General features: G+C 43.9%; 1 protein-coding gene across 9 annotated transcripts in view; it reads left to right on the top strand.

Annotated features, from left to right (window-relative positions):
- Positions 1-18,447, top strand: part of LOC147207159 (serine/threonine-protein kinase BRSK2-like) — a 117,844-nt gene that overhangs the window by 51,637 nt on the left and 47,760 nt on the right. For all 9 annotated transcript variants that reach the window (XM_086106288.1, XM_086106282.1, XM_086106286.1 and 6 more), the window contains exon 2: positions 12,010-12,104. In XM_086106288.1, the coding sequence (XP_085962414.1) occupies positions 12,010-12,104 (95 nt within the window). The remainder of the gene's footprint in view (positions 1-12,009; positions 12,105-18,447) is intronic.

Below are 18,447 nucleotides of genomic sequence, written 5' to 3'. Positions count from 1 at the left end.
CTCCCCTGTCATGTGGTGTTCCACAGGGCTCAATTCTGGGGCCTCTGCTGTTCTCGCTGTATCTGCTCCCATTGGGTTCCATCTTAAGGAAACATGGTATTCCCTTCCACTGCTATGCAGATGACTGCCAGATCTATGTCCCACTGAGCAAGAAAGACGCCTTCTCATTAAGGCCACTCCTATCCTGTCTGGAAGAAATCAAAACCTGGATGGCACAAAATTTCTTGAGATTCAATGAAAAGAAGACAGAGGTGATATTGTTTGGTCCCAGTGGCCCTTGTACATTCCATCCTGTAGACGTGGGCCCCCTGTCTCCTTATCTTAAGTCAACAGTCTCAAACTTGGGCCTTAAACTGGACAGTGCTTTCAAACTCGATCGGCAAATTGGTGCCGTTGTTAAATCCAGCTTCTTTCACCTTAGACAGCTGGCCAAAATAAAACCTCTCCTCTCACATGAACACTTTGAGACAGTAATTCATGCCTTTGTCACATCCCGGCTCGATTACTGCAATGCCCTTTACTTTGGAGTCAGCCAGTCCTCCATTAAGCGCCTTCAGCTGGTCCAGAATGCCGCCGCTCGCCTCTTGACTGGTACTCGTAAGAGGGAGCACATAACTCCTACTCTGGCATCCCTTCACTGGCTCCCCATTCATTTTAGAGTTATTTTCAAGATCCTCTTATTTGTTTTCAAATCTCTGAATAATCTCGCGCCACCTTACCTCTCTGAGCTCATCCGCCCCCACAAACCTGCCCGGCGCCTCAGGTCTGTGGACCAGACTTTATTAGAAGTACCAAGAACTAAACTGAGGCTCAGAGGGGATCGAGCCTTTTCTGTTGCTGGTCCCTCTCTCTGGAATGACCTCCCACTGAACATTCGGCAAGCCTCCTCGCTGCCCATCTTCAAAACCCTCCTCAAAACTCACTTGTATTCTTTGGTATTCGACTCGGCATGACTTAGATTTGTTCTTGGTTTTACTGTTTGGTGCTTTCTACCGCCTTTATTACCGATTTGTCTTACTGTTTATTGTGCATGTTAAATTGCTCCATGTACAGCACTTTGTATGCAGCGATGGCTGTTTGAAAGTGCTCTATAAATACTGTTGACTTGACTTGACTTGGTGTGGTATATCTGGGCCTCAATGGCTCTGGTGCTCAGGGCCTGCTCCTGAGCAGCCAGGATGAGTGCCTCTGTGCTATCCTTCAGGCCAGCCCTCTCTAGCCACTGATAGGACTTCTTGAGATCAGGCACTTCAGTTATGGTCCGGTGGTACATCCCGTGTAGTGGCTTGTCCTCCCATGATGGTCCCTCTTCCAGCGCCTCATCCTGTGTTCCCCATTATTTGAGACATTCTCTGAGTACGTCATCCGTTGGAGCCTTCTCTTTGATGTATTCATGGAGCTTGGATGTTTCATCCTGGACAGTGGCTCTCACACTCACTAGTCCCCGGCTTCCTTCCTTTCGGCTTGCGTACAGTCTCAGAGTGCTGGATTTGTGATGGAACCCTCCATGCATGGTTAGGAGCTTTCGGGTCTTGACATCCGTGGTCTGAATCTCTTCCTTTGGCCACCTTATTATTCCTGCAGGGTATCTGATCACTGGCAGGGCATAGCTGTTTATTGCCCGGGTCTTATTCTTGCCATTGACCTGGCTTCTTAGGTCTTGCCTCACTCGCTGGAGGTATTTGGCCGTAGCCGCTTTCCTTGTTGCCAGTTCGAGGTTGCCATTGGCTTGTGGTATACCGAGGTATTTGTAGCTGTCCTCAATGTCTGTTATTGTTCCTTCAGGGAGTGAGACCCCTTCAGTGCGCAAGCCCGAATTACGTACCGATGTCGCTGCTGTCGATCCTGGTTGTGTGGATCAGGGAGTCTATGTCCCTTTCGCTCTTAGCATACAGCTTTATGTCATCCATGTAGAGGAGGTGATTGATCGTAGCTCCATTTCTGAGGCGGTATCCATAGCCTGTCTTGGTGATTACTTGGCTTAGGGGGTTCAGTCCTATGCAGAACAGCAGTGGGGAGAGTGCATCACCTTGGTATATGCCACATTTGATGGACACTTGGGTAAGTGGCTTGCCATTGGCTTCAAGTGTGGTTTTCCACATCCTCATCGAGTTCGCAGCGAAGGCTCTGAGGGTCCTGTTCACCTTATACAACTCCAAGCATTCAGTGATCCATGTATGCGGCATCGAGTCATAGGCTTTCTTGTAATCAATTCAGGCTGTGCACAGGTTGGTATGTCGGGACCTGCAGTCTTGTGCGACTGCTCTGTCAACCAGGAGCTGATATTTGGCTCCTCTGGTATCTCTACCAATGCCCTTCTGTGCTTCGCTCATGTCTTGATCCATGTGTCCACTTATCTTAGCCGCAATGATGCCTGACATGAGCTTCCATGTTGTGGAGAGATGGGTTATTGGCCGATAGTTGGATGGGACTGCACCCATTGAGGGATCCTTCATGATCAGGATCGTTCGCCCTTCGGTTAGCCATCCTGGGTGAGTCCCATCCCTCAGCAGCTGGTTCATTTGTGCTGCTTGGCACTCATGGAGTGCTGTGAATTTCTTTAGCCAGTAGGTGTGGACCATTATCCGGGCCTGGTGCTGTCCAGTTCTTCATATCTGAGACTCTTTCAAGTATGTCTGCCACTGTTATGGTAACTGGGTTCTGTTCAGGGAGGTGTCTGTGCTCCTCTCTCAGGGTCACCAGCCATTGTGCACTGCTGTTATGTGCAACCTCCTTCTCCCATATGCCTTTCCAGTACCTTTCAGTTTCCAGTCTTGGTGGTTCAGCTCTGTTGTTAGGACCCGGCCACTGAGCGTACACTTTCGCAGGTTGTGTTGCGAACAGCCTGTTTATTCGTCTGGCCTCATTCTCTTTCGTGAACCGCTTTAGGCGGCTGGACAAGGCTTGGAGCCTTTGTTTGGCAGTTTCGAGTGCTTCAGGTATGGTCATCTGGATGTACCTCTCGGGTGTCGGCCTTTTCATCACACCTCTCTGGGCCTCCGTCAATTGACTCACATCTTTCCGAGCCGCCTTGATCTTAGCCTCCAACCGTCTTTTCCATGGTGGGTAACGTATCACATGGCTTCCATGGTTGCTCTTATAGCCAAGCGTCTCAAGTATCACTGATGCTGAAGCGTATTTCAGCTCATTGGTTTCCGTGATCGTTACGGTAGGGATCGCCCTCAGTGCTGCATTCACACTTTCTATGAGACTTTCAGGTGGTGCTTCACATAGCCGTTGTAATCGGTTTCTAGGTTGCCCAGCTTTCATTCTCGCCATGATCTTAGCTTTCAGGTCAGTTGCTGCCTCGCTCAGCATTTCATTCATTGGGGCTGGCCTCCCAATCTCATCATCTGCATTCATTGGGGCTTGCCTCCCGATCTCTGGTATGACCTCCTCCTTTGATCTGGCAGCCTGGGGCCCTTCACCATGGAACCTGCGTTGTACCTCATCAATCTCAAGTTGTGACAGTTGCCGTTTGTGTATGTTGGAACACTGAGCTACTAGTTGTTTCGTGGTCAACCGTGACTGTGGGTTTCGAAGTAACCATTTCGGCCACATTCTCTGCATGTAACCCCTCTGACTAGGGTTGCTTGAGTAGTAGCATTCCAACAGAGCCATGTTATCGCATCTCGCCCATCTCCGCTTTGTTCCAGTAGCCCATTTTTCATCAAGGTGCTCTGTTTTCCCAGCACCTGACGCAGACCTTGTTTGGCCGGGCGACGTCTGAGCCGGCATGTCATTCGTTTTATTTTCTCTCATCATTGTATGAGGTGGGCATTAGCGTGAAGGATCTTGCCCAAGGACCCACACTGGATGGTGTTATGTGCTCATTTTTGCCCAAGCGGGATTCGAACCACCGTCTCCCGTACGCCAAACCGATGCCTATATATATATATATATATAGAGAGAGAGAGAGAGACAGAGAGAGAGAGAGAGTGAGAGAGAGAGACTATTGTAACAGATTATAAATTAGTCACAGTTGAACAAAATTGGTTCATTATATTTATGTTCGGGTGGCCCGGTGGGGCAGTGGTTAGCGCGTCGACCTCACAGTGCAGAGGTTCAAGTCCAGCTCCGGCCTCCCTGTGTGGAGTTTGCATGTTCTCCCGGGCCTGCGTGGGTTTTCTCTGGGTACTCCGGTTTCCTCCCACATTCCAAAAACATGCATGGCAGGCTGATTGAACCCTCTAAATTGTCCCCAGGTGTGAGTGTAGATGGTTGTTCGTCTGTGTGTGCCCTGCGATTGGCTGGTAACCGGTTTAGGGTGTCCCCCGCCTACTGCCCGAAGACAGCTGGGATAGTCAACAGTGCCCCCCGCAACCCTTGTGAGGATAAAGCGGTTCGGAAATGAATGAATATATATAAATGGCGCGGTGGTAGAGTCGTGAGCGCATCGACCTCACAGTGCAAAGGTACTGTGATTCCAGCTCCAGCCTTTCTGTGTGGAGTCTTCATGTTCTGTGAGTGCCGATGGTTGTTCGTCTCTGTGTGCCCTGTGATTGGCTGGCAACCGGTTCAGGGTGTCCCCGCCTACTGCCCGAAGACGGCTGGGATAGGCTACAGCACGCCCCGCGTCCCTTGTGAGGATCAAGCAGATCGGAAAATGGATGGATGGATTGATAAAGGTGGTGTGAAGACGTTTTATAACCACTGTAAAATTTTGTTTAACTTTTATTTTTTTTAAGTTCATTATTTTTCTTGCTTTTATTCAAAAGCCCATGCAGCAGTCGTGTTGCCACACAGTTTGGAGGTGTTGGAGAGCGGCGGGGAGCGGTTTGCTTTGAGTTGCACTAAAAGAAAGGAAGCAAATGAGGTGGAAAGGAAAATGTGACGATGGAGAGGATAAAGACTCAGGTGGGGTGTTTCAAAGGGCGATCCGTCAAGAGGAGGGCCAGTAGGTTATAATGAGCGAGCTAAAAATCTCTGAAGACATCATGCAGAGTGGAGGAATCACCTCTGCAGCCTCCGGCAAAACGACCAACAGAAGCAGGAAGCAACTGAGCATATTGATGTGTACTACTCACTGTGGAGTACATGGCTTACTTGTATGTAAACTGAGCCTTACACGGCATGTTTGATGTGCCCGTGCTCCTTAATCAATTCATCACCATGGATACTGAAACCAACCATGACTCTGTGGTATTCTTGATTACATTTGTCCATGCAGTGTACTCAGCATGACATACAGTATTCTCCAGACACCAATCTCTCATTAGCTTTCTGAACAGTAGCACAGTTTCACTTATTTTTGTCGTAGTAGTGTGAAGGAATTCATCTTGAGAGGCAGTTTAAATGCCACTAGAAGCTAATGTTTTTGGTGCTAACCCTAAGCCTAATATTTACGTTTGCGTCATGCCGTTTCAAATTAGTTAACAAACGTGACATCGTGCCGAAAGCATATCGCTAGCTCTGATGTCTGCTGTCCCTGAGCTGTACGATGCAGTCTTCCAAATAACCAAGCATGCTGTTTTGTTCATTTTCCGAGTCAAGGCATTTTACAGTTAATATATTTTTGATAATCTCAACTCAACTCAACTGTATTTATAGATCACTTTAAAACAACCACCGCTGTATACAAAGTGCTGTACATGGAACACATATCATATATATACAATAAACAATAAAACAATAAATTAATAACGCAGACAGTAGAAAGCACAAAAACAGTAAAACGAACATCAAGTCTGAGTCATGCTGAGTCAAAAGTCAAAGAATACAAATGAGTTTTGAGATGAGTTTTAAAGATGGGCAGCAGGGGGGCTTGCCGAATGTTCAGCAATTATATTATCATTATCATCATTAGCAATTATATTAGTTTATATAATAATGGCGATTTAATTGATTGAGCAAAATCCAAAACCACCACCATAATGAATATATTATTTTTTTTAAATTAATGAAAACACACAGTTTCAAATGATTCAGCAAAGCAGATTAAAACAAACAACAATTGTAAAGAACTACAAAAAAAATAATCACATGATTAAAAAGTAAATAAATGAATAACTTTTTCAAAGCGTATTTTCCCCCGGTCTCCTCCTTATTGTATATTCATGAACACTGACATTAATTGTGGTGAAGAAGGCCTGTAGTTCCTGTCCTGGGTTCCTTTGTTCCTTTTCCATGTTTTGTTCATTTGTGGAGAATGACTCCCACAGTTTCACACGACAGGTCTATCAGCAGACACTTCCTTTTTATCACCCACAGTGCCACATGCTCCAACATTGGACACAAGCCAAAATAAACAACACACAGGGTGAGGACTTTTTTTTTTTTTACTTGGCCAGACAAAAACGATCAAACATTAGCCGCTAGCCTAAAGCTCGTGTGACAGAAAACTCACAGAAATTAGGCACACCTAGCATGGCTTGCTGCAATTACAGCATCCAATGACCAGTCAAATCACAGCCTTGGTGATTTGGAAATGGAGTTTTATGTAACAGCATTTATATTGCAAGTACTTAATCATTCAGCCCAAGCAGCTACAATAGGATATGTTCATGCAAAAATGTCTTGATGCGCTACAAATGTATTTTGTTCTTTCTATGTAGCCCTACTCATGTAAACATGACATATGATTAATATAACACTTGTGGAAAATGAGTTAACCAGTAAAATTCACACGGTTTGGTCCATCTCACTGGGCAGCCATTTTGCCACTTTCAGGCTGAATTACCCAACAGCTCGTTCTCGGCGCGGCTGATCTTTTAAAGACAGCTGATGGTAATGCATGACACCGCAGCTCTGGAGGGAATGCCTCTCGATCCCACCAGATACTGAACCACAACAGAACAGAAACATGACAACTATAACATCCAAACATAACAGATTTGAGAGAATGAAGCAGTAGTATGGGTAAAAAATTGGAACTTATGAATAATGCCAGCCGTTTTTCTCACATCTGGAGAGCCAATCCCAGCCTTTGTTGACCATCCACCATATTACTTTCGCATGCCACCTCGCCACGTAGGATCGCCGTACTGGAGACACACCTATTCACACTGTCATGTTTCGGTTTGGGACCAACAGGTGGCACTGTAGGGGTCCCCCCTGCAGCTGCACACCTGGTGGTCGTTTGGTAATTAGTTGTATAAAGGACTCCCGCCCGAACACTCATGGTCGGGTCATTGTTGCTGTTGGCTACTGTCATGTTTGTTTGTTGCTGTTCGTTGGCTGCTGTCATGTTTGTTTCAGTCAGGTTTTGGTCATTGTTATGTTTTATCTTCAGTCATGTGTTTTGTTTGATACTTTGGACTTTGTTTGTTTTGGATTTAGTTTTCTGAGTTTTAATACAATCTTTCAAGTACACCCGGCTCCTTCTTCCTGCCTGCTTTTTGGAGTCCACCACTACCTTGCTACGTGGCACACAATGTGTGGACCAAAGCCACTCCTGCCATCGAGTGATGATAAATCATTCTGAAATCATTCCCACAGCCTACTTACTGAGGAGCAGCACGAAGCTCTTTATTGATGCAAAAAACATTTTTTCATCTTAGCACTAAATTAAAGGGTTTTTGCAAACTTATTTTTACATTTTTCGTTCATCAATCTGTTGCTTCAAATGAAGACAGTTGGATGTTACAGAGGACATTACAAAACCCTTTCTTGTAGTTTTGTTGAAGTGGCCGATCCATACCATGAGCCCCAAAATCACCACAGTTATAAACTTTAATTTGGAAAAAAACCCTAAACAAAACACTTGCTTAAGACCATAGTTGATTCAAATGTCCTCTGTCTGCAGTATTTGACACCGTTGGCCCCTAGGTCTTCAGAAATTGGTGCTCCGACCTTTTTTTTTCACGCTTTCACCTGATACCTCTTGGCTTAGTCATCAGTCACTTTAATGGGGTTTAATACCACTGCTATGTCAACGACGCAGAAATCTACAGGAGGACAGGCACAGACCTTTCGTCATCATAGTCACATCATTGTCATCGTCACTGCCCACTGTGTCTGTGTCCTTTAGATGAACAGCTCCGAAACTAAAACAGTTTTACTTGGTGGCCTATAAAATATTGAACCTCGGCCATAATTAGCACTGCTTTCTCTGACCACAACACTTGAATATCAGTCACCTCAGTGTTATGTACGAATCTTTGGATCTCACATCAATCATCACTACAACACTGTCTTTCATCATTATCGGAGCTCTTTTTGACTCTCACCCTTCTGAACATGGAGAAGCTTGTCCACAGCTCTTTTCCCCCTCCAGACTGAATTAATGTAATGTGCTACTCATCAGGATCCCGAGCAAAATCATCCAAAAACGTCATTATTGGAAGAGGCTGCTAGGATCCTGATGAGAGTGCGAAGGGAGCACGTCACTCCCCTGTCTTTCATTCACAACACTGAGCATACTGATATTTGTACTTGAATGTTTGGTTTCACAACACAAGTGCTTGTGTGTTACTGAGAAAGAAGCGATGTCATTCGTCGATTTCCACACACACCCACATGCACGCGAATAGAGTAATTGAATAGTGGACTTAGAGCAGCTGTCGGGCTCAGCTGGTCTACGGCCTTGGGGACCATCGGTGTCACCACACTTCAAACAACCTCTGAGGTGTGTGCGGTGGTGGCGGGGGGTTGGGTGATGGGTGATCTGGAATCTTCATGTTCTGTATGAAACGATCAGCGGCAATAAAACTGGGGGTGGGGGGGGGGGGGAGCGTTTTCAGGGCCATCAGGTCTTCAAAATACAAAAACTAAATTTTAACTAAATTGTATTATTTCATGGATGCGCTGTTATTGCTTGTATGATTAATACTTGAATCAGAAAAAGAGCACTATTCAGTCTATGACAGTCAACTTAAAGAAAAAGCATGATCAGAATGAAATCATCAAAACACACTTGCTTTTATTGTCTTTAAACAGCTTGAAATGGCTCTTTTTAACTTCATTTACAGTACACATGCACACAGGTAGCAATGAAAACAAGTGATGCGTACATTCCATTGTGTTTCATATCGCAATTGCATAAGCTTCCGTCTCAAGCCGAAAGTAGAGTTTTTTTTCCCGCCGCAGTGTTCTACAACCTGTATTCTCTTTGTATGAGAGTCTTTGCAGTATTAGCAGAACTTAACAGGCGCGCCTTTGCGAGGAAATCATCAGCACATGATTAAGAGCCGTGGTCTGACAGGCAAGTCAGGTCAGGTCAGAATCATGATCAAAATTAATTTGCACAGGAAATGTAAAGTTATCCCCACGTGATAGATGCACGGAAAGGCGTGAGAAGCAGAACTGAGGAGCGAATAGTAATCTCTGGAGAAGGTGAGGATAGAGGCTAATTATAAAGCTCTGGCTTGAGGCACCGCCGACAGGGCTGAATATTTTACTAGATTTGCATGTGAACTCTGGTCATGGATGTGTAATAGGTTCAAATGTGTGTTATACTTTTCTCATCTCGAAGTGTTCGGAAATAAACATTTGTTTCTTTGATCTGGTTTGATCTTGGACTTTTTATCATCTGCTTTTCAGAATAAATGTAATTGAAATGTACCTGACTGTCAGTTCGCTGAAATTGCAAGAGGCCCTGCCGCAATAAAAACCTGCAGGATACAACTGCTTTTGAATTATTCAGCAGATAAATGCGTATGAGTGTACAATATTAAAATATAAAACATCCAGCTGTGTTGTAAGCTAATATACGACTGCTCAGGGTGGAATGAATAATATCAATTGAAAAGCAGTCATTACTTAAGTATTATTGAACTCATGACGGTTTATTAAGGTTTGTTGAGTTTTGGTTTCATCTGCATTTCCTGTGTCGGACTTTCTCAGAGTGGAAAATGAAGATTCTTGTTCCAGGTATGAGACAATGTTGATTGCCAAATCCCAACTTTTGGAAGATGCCATCTAACCAATGACCGATTTAAATAGAAAAAATAAATTATTTAATTGACAACATGGCCAGATTTGGCTGTGTCCTGCTGTTGTTGTTGCTCATAATAATTTGACCCAGCAATCTCTGTGTGCACAACAGAGGTATCCATTTGAAGCGCTTGTGACATCAATTAGAAAAAATGCCGCCATTGTAAAATACTAAGGGCTGAATTCACTAAAACGATTGTATGGCTTTTGCTTGGCGTGAACCGGTAAAAATGGAGCAAACACATTGTGATTTGGTACAGGCACCCAATGACTTGGAGTTCTTTGCACATTTTTAAGCAGGGAAGCCCAGACTTCCTTCTCCCTAGTCACTTTATCCAGCTTCTCATGGGAGATCCCAAGTCGTTACCAGCCGAGAGACATACACTCTCCAGTGTATACTGGGTCGTCCTCAGGGCATGCTTGCAACACCTCATCAGGGTAGCGTTCAGGTTGCATCCAAAAAAGATGCCCGAGCCACCTCATCTGGCTGCTCTCAATGCAGAGGAGCAGTGGCTCGACTTGGGGCAGGATATCAACCCCGACCTGGAGAGGGCACTCTAGCATTTTTCGACTGAGGACCAGAGTCTAAGATTTGATGGTGCTGATTTTCTTCCCCAACACTTCACAACCCTGACAGACCCCCATGAACCCTGCTGACTCGCAGTGGTATATAATATTTTCACAGGGCATGCTTGTATTAATTATCGTGTTGATGGTGAAAGGGTAGCAGGCTCTATAGAAAGTCCAGTGGTTAGCACGTCGGCTTCACAGTGCAGAGGTACCGGGTTCGATTCCAGCTCCGGCCTCCCTGTGTGGAGTTTGCATGTTCTCCCCGGGCCTGCGTGGGTTTTCTCCGGGTGCTCCGGTTTCCTCCCACGTTCCAAAAACATGCGTGGCAGGTTGATTGGACACTCTAAATTGTCCCTAGGTGTGAGTGTGGGCGTGGATGGTTGTTCGTCTCTGTGTGCCCTGCGATTGGCTGGCAACTGATTCAGGGTGTCCCCCGCCTACTGCCCGAAGACGGCTGGGATAGGCTCCAGCACCCCCCGCGACCCTAGTGAGGATCAAGCGGTTCGGAAAATGGATGGATGATAGAGCTTAGCCCATGAACATCAAGCTCGTGTGATCTGAAATGAAAGCCTTAAATGTGACCAACATTCAAAGTTTAGAACGGAAGGACAGAATGGATGCTTGATGATGAACTCATCAGTCAACTTGGTACGCTTCTCATGTATTATCTTTCACAAATCTGTTTTTGTCTGTTCCAGTTTAAGTGATACTGGATCAGTTAATCTACCTAAGGGGGCTAAAATGTTTTTAGTTTATTTTATTCACCTCTTCTGATAAAATTCTTTTGATTCCTGTTTGCCAATATTGTTGAAAAGATGATGTCTACAATCAACAGAAAATGACAACAGATTCTGCTGTTTCTGGAGCCATTTCTCATTGCAATAAGGTTGAATGGTTAAAACATACAGTATCTGTGCCTTTTTTTGTGGTTAATAATTGCTCCTGGTCGCATGACACAAACGACAGCTGTAATCAAATTGATTTGACTTGACTTGACCCACCTGAAGCGCAATGATGCAAATGTGTAAGTGTATGTGCTTGCAAGTTTCACATTTCCAGCAAGTTGAGTCTCTGAAAAACCTGACCAACCAGCCATCCTTGCTGTCATCTGTCTACTGTCCTAACTAAGCCTTGATACATCAACAGACACTGTCTTCAAAGACAACCTCAAGAGTCCAGTTGCAATCCATTCAATGCACTGGTTGTCATACACGCAGAAGTAGCGTAGCATCATAGCATCAATGTAGCTTCATCGTAAATTCAACATTGTTGATGATGGTCTCTTTGGATTACTTTCTTCCCTTTGAATTTTTGTTCTCCTTTTTCTCAATAAAAGATTTATTTTCTGTAGTAGACACTGGCACTACGATTTTGAACACTGTTTTCAAACCGGACAACTGAATCTAAATATGAGATTTGTTCATCCAGATTTCCATCCATTATTCGAGCTGCTTATCCTCATGAAGGCCGCAGGCATGCTGGAGCCAATCGCAGCTGTCCTCGGGCAGTCGGCGGTGTAGATGTTTTTGTTCTGGGTCTAAATTTCATGCCATGCTTTTGTTGCAGGACTGGTCAAGCTGGGCGTCCATTGTGTCACATGCCAGAAGGTTGCTATAAAGATTGTCAACAGAGAAAAACTCAGCGAGTCTGTTCTTATGAAGGTAAGACATTTCTATCCAGTGAGTTGAGAGTTGGAGTCGCTGCTTTTACTGCAGAAGTGAAGAGTTGTGTCAGTTCTCACTGTAAAAGACATACACTATAACTGAAATTGGATTCATTGTTAATGGAAATGATAGAATTGTGAATTTGTTTGAGCCACTGCACTTTATCAAGACCGAGACTGCATCTGCGGTCGCCGTAACATTTTTTTGCAATGATGTACATTTTGCAGGTCAAGCATGTCAAGTAATTGCACTGCCTAAAACTAGATGAGTATGATTATCAATTATTTTAGGCTGGATTAATGCAAAAATAAAAGGTTTCCCTTGCAACCCCATACACGCAGAAGCGGGCGTGTGCGCACACACATACACACACACACCAGGTCCACAAAAATGTTGAAAATTGACACAATTGTAATCATTCCAGCTCTGTACAACACCACAATGGATATGAAATGATGAAAGAATCACAATGTGCATTAAGTGCAGACTCCAAGCTTTGATTTGAGGATATATACATCCAAATCAGGTGAACGGTGTCGGAATTCCAACACATTTTATATGTGCCTTTCTTTTTAAAGGACCATAAGTAATTAGCCAAACTCGCGATCATAAATCAGATTGTCACTTTTCAACAAATTATTTGCAAACGACGACAGCCTGAGGTCTTGAACCTATGGACATCACCAGACGCTGCATTTCGTCTCTGGTGATGCTTTGCAAGGCCTCTGTTGCAGCTGTCTTCACTCCATGCTTGTTCTTGTGGCATTTTACTTTGTTTGGTGAAATGCATGTTCAATCACATTTATTGCATAACGTTGCACTTCTTTGGTTGCTTTCGCAGTATGCTTCAGGTCATTGTGAAATTGCACTCTGAAGTGGCATCCACTGAGTTTTGAAGCAATTGGTGAAAAATGAGAGGATAGTATTGCACTTAGGAAGGCACACTGCTGCTTCTTTCAGCAATCACTTCATCAATACATGGAAGAGATCCACACTTCCGCTGGCACGACCACCACCATACTTCACTGATGAGGTGTGGTATGCTTTGGATCTTGAGTAGTTCCTTCCTTTCTCCACAGTTTTCAATTTCCATCATTCTGGTACTGTCACGTTGCGTGGTGGTGGTGGACCCCAAAAAGCAGGCAGGAGGGAGGAGCAGGGTGTACTTGAAGTATTGTATTTCATAAAACACAGAGAACTAAATCCAAAACAAACAAAGTGTTAACAACAAAACAAATGCAAAGTATCAAACAAAACCATGACTGAAGCTCAAAAAACTAGAACAGAACCATGACAGAAACATGACCGGAACAAACATGACAGCAGCAATTCAACAGCAACAAACAAACAATGACCCGACAATGAGTGGTCGGGAGGGTGTCCTTTTAAATGGCTAACGACATAACGACCAACAGGTGTGCAGCTGCAGGGGGAGCCCTACAGTGCCACCTGTTGGTCACAAACCGAAACATGACAGGTACAAGTTCATCTTAGCCATATTTGTCCATAAGATGTTGTTCCAGCACTGTACAGGCTCTTTTACACATTTCTTGGCAAAGTCTATTTCGAACCTTCCTGTTTTTGAACCTCACCAATGGTTTACAGCAGTGGTCCTGAACTACAAATGCTGTAGGTCCACTTATTTTTTTAATAAGACCAAGGTCCGGTCCCATGCACGGCGGTCATGGGGAGCAGGGCTATATGCCCATTGAGTAGGGTCAAGCCAAGCTTATACAAATCAACACTCCTCACAACCAAGCAATAATGGGGTTCATGAAAATAACAATTATTCACTTTGCCAGTACACAGCAAATAATGAGAGGTACTGTATTGTGTTTAGGCACAGGAGCTATTTTGTTTTGTTAAGTTGTGCCTGCTTAATGATAGAAATAGCCCTTTTAGGGAAATGAGACATTTTTACTTTAACTTTGTTAAACAGTAGTTGTCTTTTTTTCCCTTAATTTAACAAAAACAAAACAAAATACTCATTTTAATATTTTGACTCTTCACCAGAGCTACCGTCTTTAGGCATATTAGACACATTGGCTTGGTGCTCAACAGAGGTAGAATGAAAGCATACTTGTCAGTCCATTCTTCATTGAAACGCCGATTTTCACTGTCCACCTTTCTCTTTGGAGTAAATTTAGAGGACGCCATTGTGATGTTCATTTACCATGTTGCGGTGTTCTGCTGTTAAACAGCAAGATCCCCGGGTAGACGGGAGCAAAACTGCACACAATCGAAACCTCCCGCGAGTGTCTCGTCTAATTGTCTGTGTGCGGCTCTCCTGGGCTGAAGCTGTGAGCACACTGTGGCGTCGCGCATGCGTCTGTTTCTTGACACAATCATCCAGTTTGAATGCGTGTGTATTGGGAAAGAAGCGTGTTGACGCTTATGTGTGGGCACACCTTAAATTCAGAGGAGCCAATCAGCGCATCGTTATCGCCGACATGCCCTGCTCAGCCAGGGTCTCCAGTTAGTCAAACATAAAACAACACACAGTCGCGCTGCTGCGGTCCTCTGCAATACATCTGTGAGTGCACGCAAAGAATACAACGGATAATTTTAACAAGCGATCGCGGTAATGCGCAGATTATAGTCCACAAATATAAAATGTATAACGTAAAAATCACTTTATAAATTATTATTTTATACAATTTGCCGAGGGTCCGGACAGAGGAGGTCCGGACAGAGGAGGTCGGCGGTCTGGTAGTGGATCGCGGTCCGCCAGTTAACGCGGTTCACTTTCCGCGGCTTTGCTGTTTCACAGATTTTTTTTAGTGCAGTTTTTTTCATGCTTTTAAACAGTGAATTGCGTTCTGCATCCTGATTGGCTAAGGCACTGACCGACGTGAACAATCTCCGCACCTCGTCTCTGTACAGCTTGCCAAATTTACCTTTGCAAATTTTTTGTCTTTGGTTTAATTGTATCAGTGGCGGATGCTGGTCTGTCAAGAAGGGGAAGCTCATTTTCGGCCAACATCATAAAATGTGTCCGTGTTTATTTATACGTGAATTCTACTCTCCATTCCTTTTCAAAAAAATGAAAAGGATGCCTTCACCATTAGATCAGTGATTGGCTCATTGACATATTGTCAATCAAAAAGAGATTCAGCCTCAGACAGATCATCCAATCATCATGCAGAAAAGCTGAGCTTCCTGGCCAGCGGATAAACGCCCACTGCCCATAGACTCCCAGAGACGTCCAATGGGCGGGACAAAACCAGCATTTATCTAATGACTCGTCTCGTTTCAGTGCATTGGGATAACAGGCTCTGAACTCTCTAGACACCCAGCGTCTGCGCTATAAACGCTCAGCGTCCACACAGTTTAAAGCACAGTGAAGCTGCGAGAATGAATGAGAAGAGAATCGCGTCGTAACCAGTAATAAGAAGCTGATTCAGAACAAAAGTTGAGCGCGTTGTCGCGCATATTTAGTCAATCACTTGTACACACAATTGTATGTACACAAATATATTTGATCACTTACTTTTTGACATTTTAGGGGAAGCAGAGCTTCCCTTGCAGTCTTAGAGCAATCGCCTCTGCATTGTATACATAGTTCAGTATTGTATAATACTGTAACTGTGAAAAATAAAGCTGATTATCAAGTACCGAGTACAACTTTGTCAAATGTGCTGTATGTGAAACATACAGCACATTTGCTTGCCATTTTGGATTGTGAAACATACAGCACATTTGAAATTTTTCCTCTCACTTTTTTTTTGCTTTTTTTTTTTTTATAAATCCTACTTCACAGATTTCACTTATCACTGGTTCTTTTTGGAACGGAACCCCCGCGATAAACAAGAGATTACTGTACTCCTAGTGGTGAAACCTCTGTTATTTCCGAGAGTGAAGTCCTCTCTTCATTGTTGACTTGGACAGATATACGCACTTCCTGGGGAGTGTTCTTGGTCTGGGCAACTGTTGTTTTTCTAGACGAGGGAAATGAATTTTCTGTTCCCTCCACCGTTGTCTTCCAGGTATTTTGGTGTTCCTGAGCTCGCCAGTGTATACTCTCTTTTTAAGAATGGACCAAACAGTTGATTTGGCCACACCTAATGTTTTGGCTTTGTGATGGATTTTTTTTTTCTTTTTGAGGTGATTGATGGCTTTGTTCATTGATAGTTTTATAGAGTCCATATTGAGAGATGACCTCACCAGATTCCAAGTGAATATACCTCATGTGAAATGAACTCTAAACCTTTTATCTGATCCTTGTAAATGATGTAAAGAAGGAATGACGCACACCTGGTCATGGAACAGCTGAATTGCCAATTTTCCAATTACTTGAGGTCCCTTCAAAATGTGGTGTCATTCCGACACTGTTCACATGATTAGGATTTATATACCTCAAAGTAAAGCTCAGAGTATGCTCTTATTGCACATTTTGATTGTTTCATTCCAAATCCATTTTGATTGTTTCATTTCAAATCCATTGTTTTGCATTAACAGTTTTGACACTGTTAATGTCCAAATATTTATGGACCACATATAACGGCACAGTGGATGACTGGTTGGCAAATCTGCCTCACAATACAGAGGTCCCAGTTCAAATATGGGCTGCCCTTCCTGTGTGGAGTTTGCATGTTCTCACCGTGCCTTTGTGGGTTTTCTCTGAGTAGTCTGCTTTCCTCCTACATTCCATAAAAATGCATGGTAAATTAATTGTATGCTCTGAATTGTCCCAAGGTGTGATTGTGAACATGAATGGTTGTTTGTCTATGTGTGCCCTGCGATTGGCTGGCAACCAGTTCAGGTTGTACCCCACCTACTGCCGAAGACAGCTGGGATAGGCTCGAGCACACCCGCAACCCTCATGAGGATAATCAGTTTGGATTATGGATGTATATATTTTTTGAACAATGATGATTATAGAAGAATGATTGTGTAATTTAACAGTATGCAGAATTCTTTTCGGAAAATGGATGGATCTAGATATATATTTATCTCAAGATCAGCATTATTTTGGATATTCACTGCCTTATGATCGTCAAATGAACCCAATCAGATTTCTTTACTGTGGACTAATTTCAAAACATGGAATATTAATAAACTAAAATAATTAAATAAACAAATAAACATCCATCCATTTTCCGAACCGCTTTATCCTCACAAGGGTCGCGGGGGGTGCTGGAGCCTATCCCAGCCGTCTTCGAGCAGTAGGCGGGGGACACCCTGAATCGGTTGCCAGCCAATCGCAGGGCACACAGAGACGAACAACCATCCGTGCTCACACTCACACCTAGGGACAATTTAGAGTGTTCCATTAACCTGCCATGCACACGCATGTCTTTGGAATGTGGGAGGAAACTGGAGAACCTTGAGAAAACCCACGCAAGCACGGGGAGAACATGCAAACTCCACACAGGAAGGCCGGAGCTGGAATTGAACCCAGTACCTCTGCACTGTGAGGTCGACACGCTCAACACTGGACCGCCAGGCCACCCATAAATAAACATTAAAAAAATAATAATTCGGAACCAAACCAGCACCAGATAGCTACAGTACATTGCAAAGAACCTGCTGATTTCACCACACCGTGCAATTTTTGTGCCATCTTTTGTTGCGGGTAACAAAGGTAAAAGCAGAAGTGGATCCAAAAGCGAATGGCAAGAAGGATAAGTGTAGGGTCAAGTGGTCTGTGAGGGCAAACGCGGAGCCAGGCAGGGCAGGGAGGCACTGGAAAAAAACTATCAAAATCAAATGGTTTTGCACCAAAATCCAAAATGGCAAGCATGTGCCCTCGTAATGGCCAAGATACCACTCATAATGTGCGAATAATCTGGCACCCACTTGCAGATCAGCAGAGGTTTTATGCACAGGAGGTGATTGCTGATCAGCGGCAGATGTGGCAACACCCTCTGGTCCAGCCTGCTAATTAAAGGAAAAAAACAACCAGGAGGTCCCCGGAAGTGGACTTGCCAAAAAAAATTAGCAAGTGATAATAAATACACAGAAGGAAGAGGGTCGGTGACAACACATCCTTCTTATTATCATCTCTCTCATTTTGTAAACAATGGGCACTAAATTGTCTCTACACAAGCTCGCTCGATGTTCTCCAGATGTTAGAGTCCTTTCTGTCATCCTTTTTGTACATGCATGTTATTTTCATGAATGAGTTCCATCAGTCAGGTATTTGAGTACACTGCCCAATGTTGCATAATTGAGTTTTTTAATTTATTTATTTATTGAGTTCCAACTGATGGTGGTCTCTCTCTAATTCACCGACAGGAGGTTGTGTTGTGTCTTTGCAATCTAATGTTAGAAAAAAATGAGCTAAAATCAAATTTAAGAATTTTGGTGAACAATTTATCCTGGTTTCGGTTGGTGGGTT

This window comes from Hippocampus guttulatus, chromosome 3 (assembly GCF_054856545.1).
Source record: "Hippocampus guttulatus isolate MCC_2025c chromosome 3, RoL_Hgut_1.0, whole genome shotgun sequence".
Lineage (NCBI taxonomy): Eukaryota > Metazoa > Chordata > Actinopteri > Syngnathiformes > Syngnathidae > Hippocampus > Hippocampus guttulatus.
This window is presented reverse-complemented; position numbering and strand designations above follow the sequence as displayed.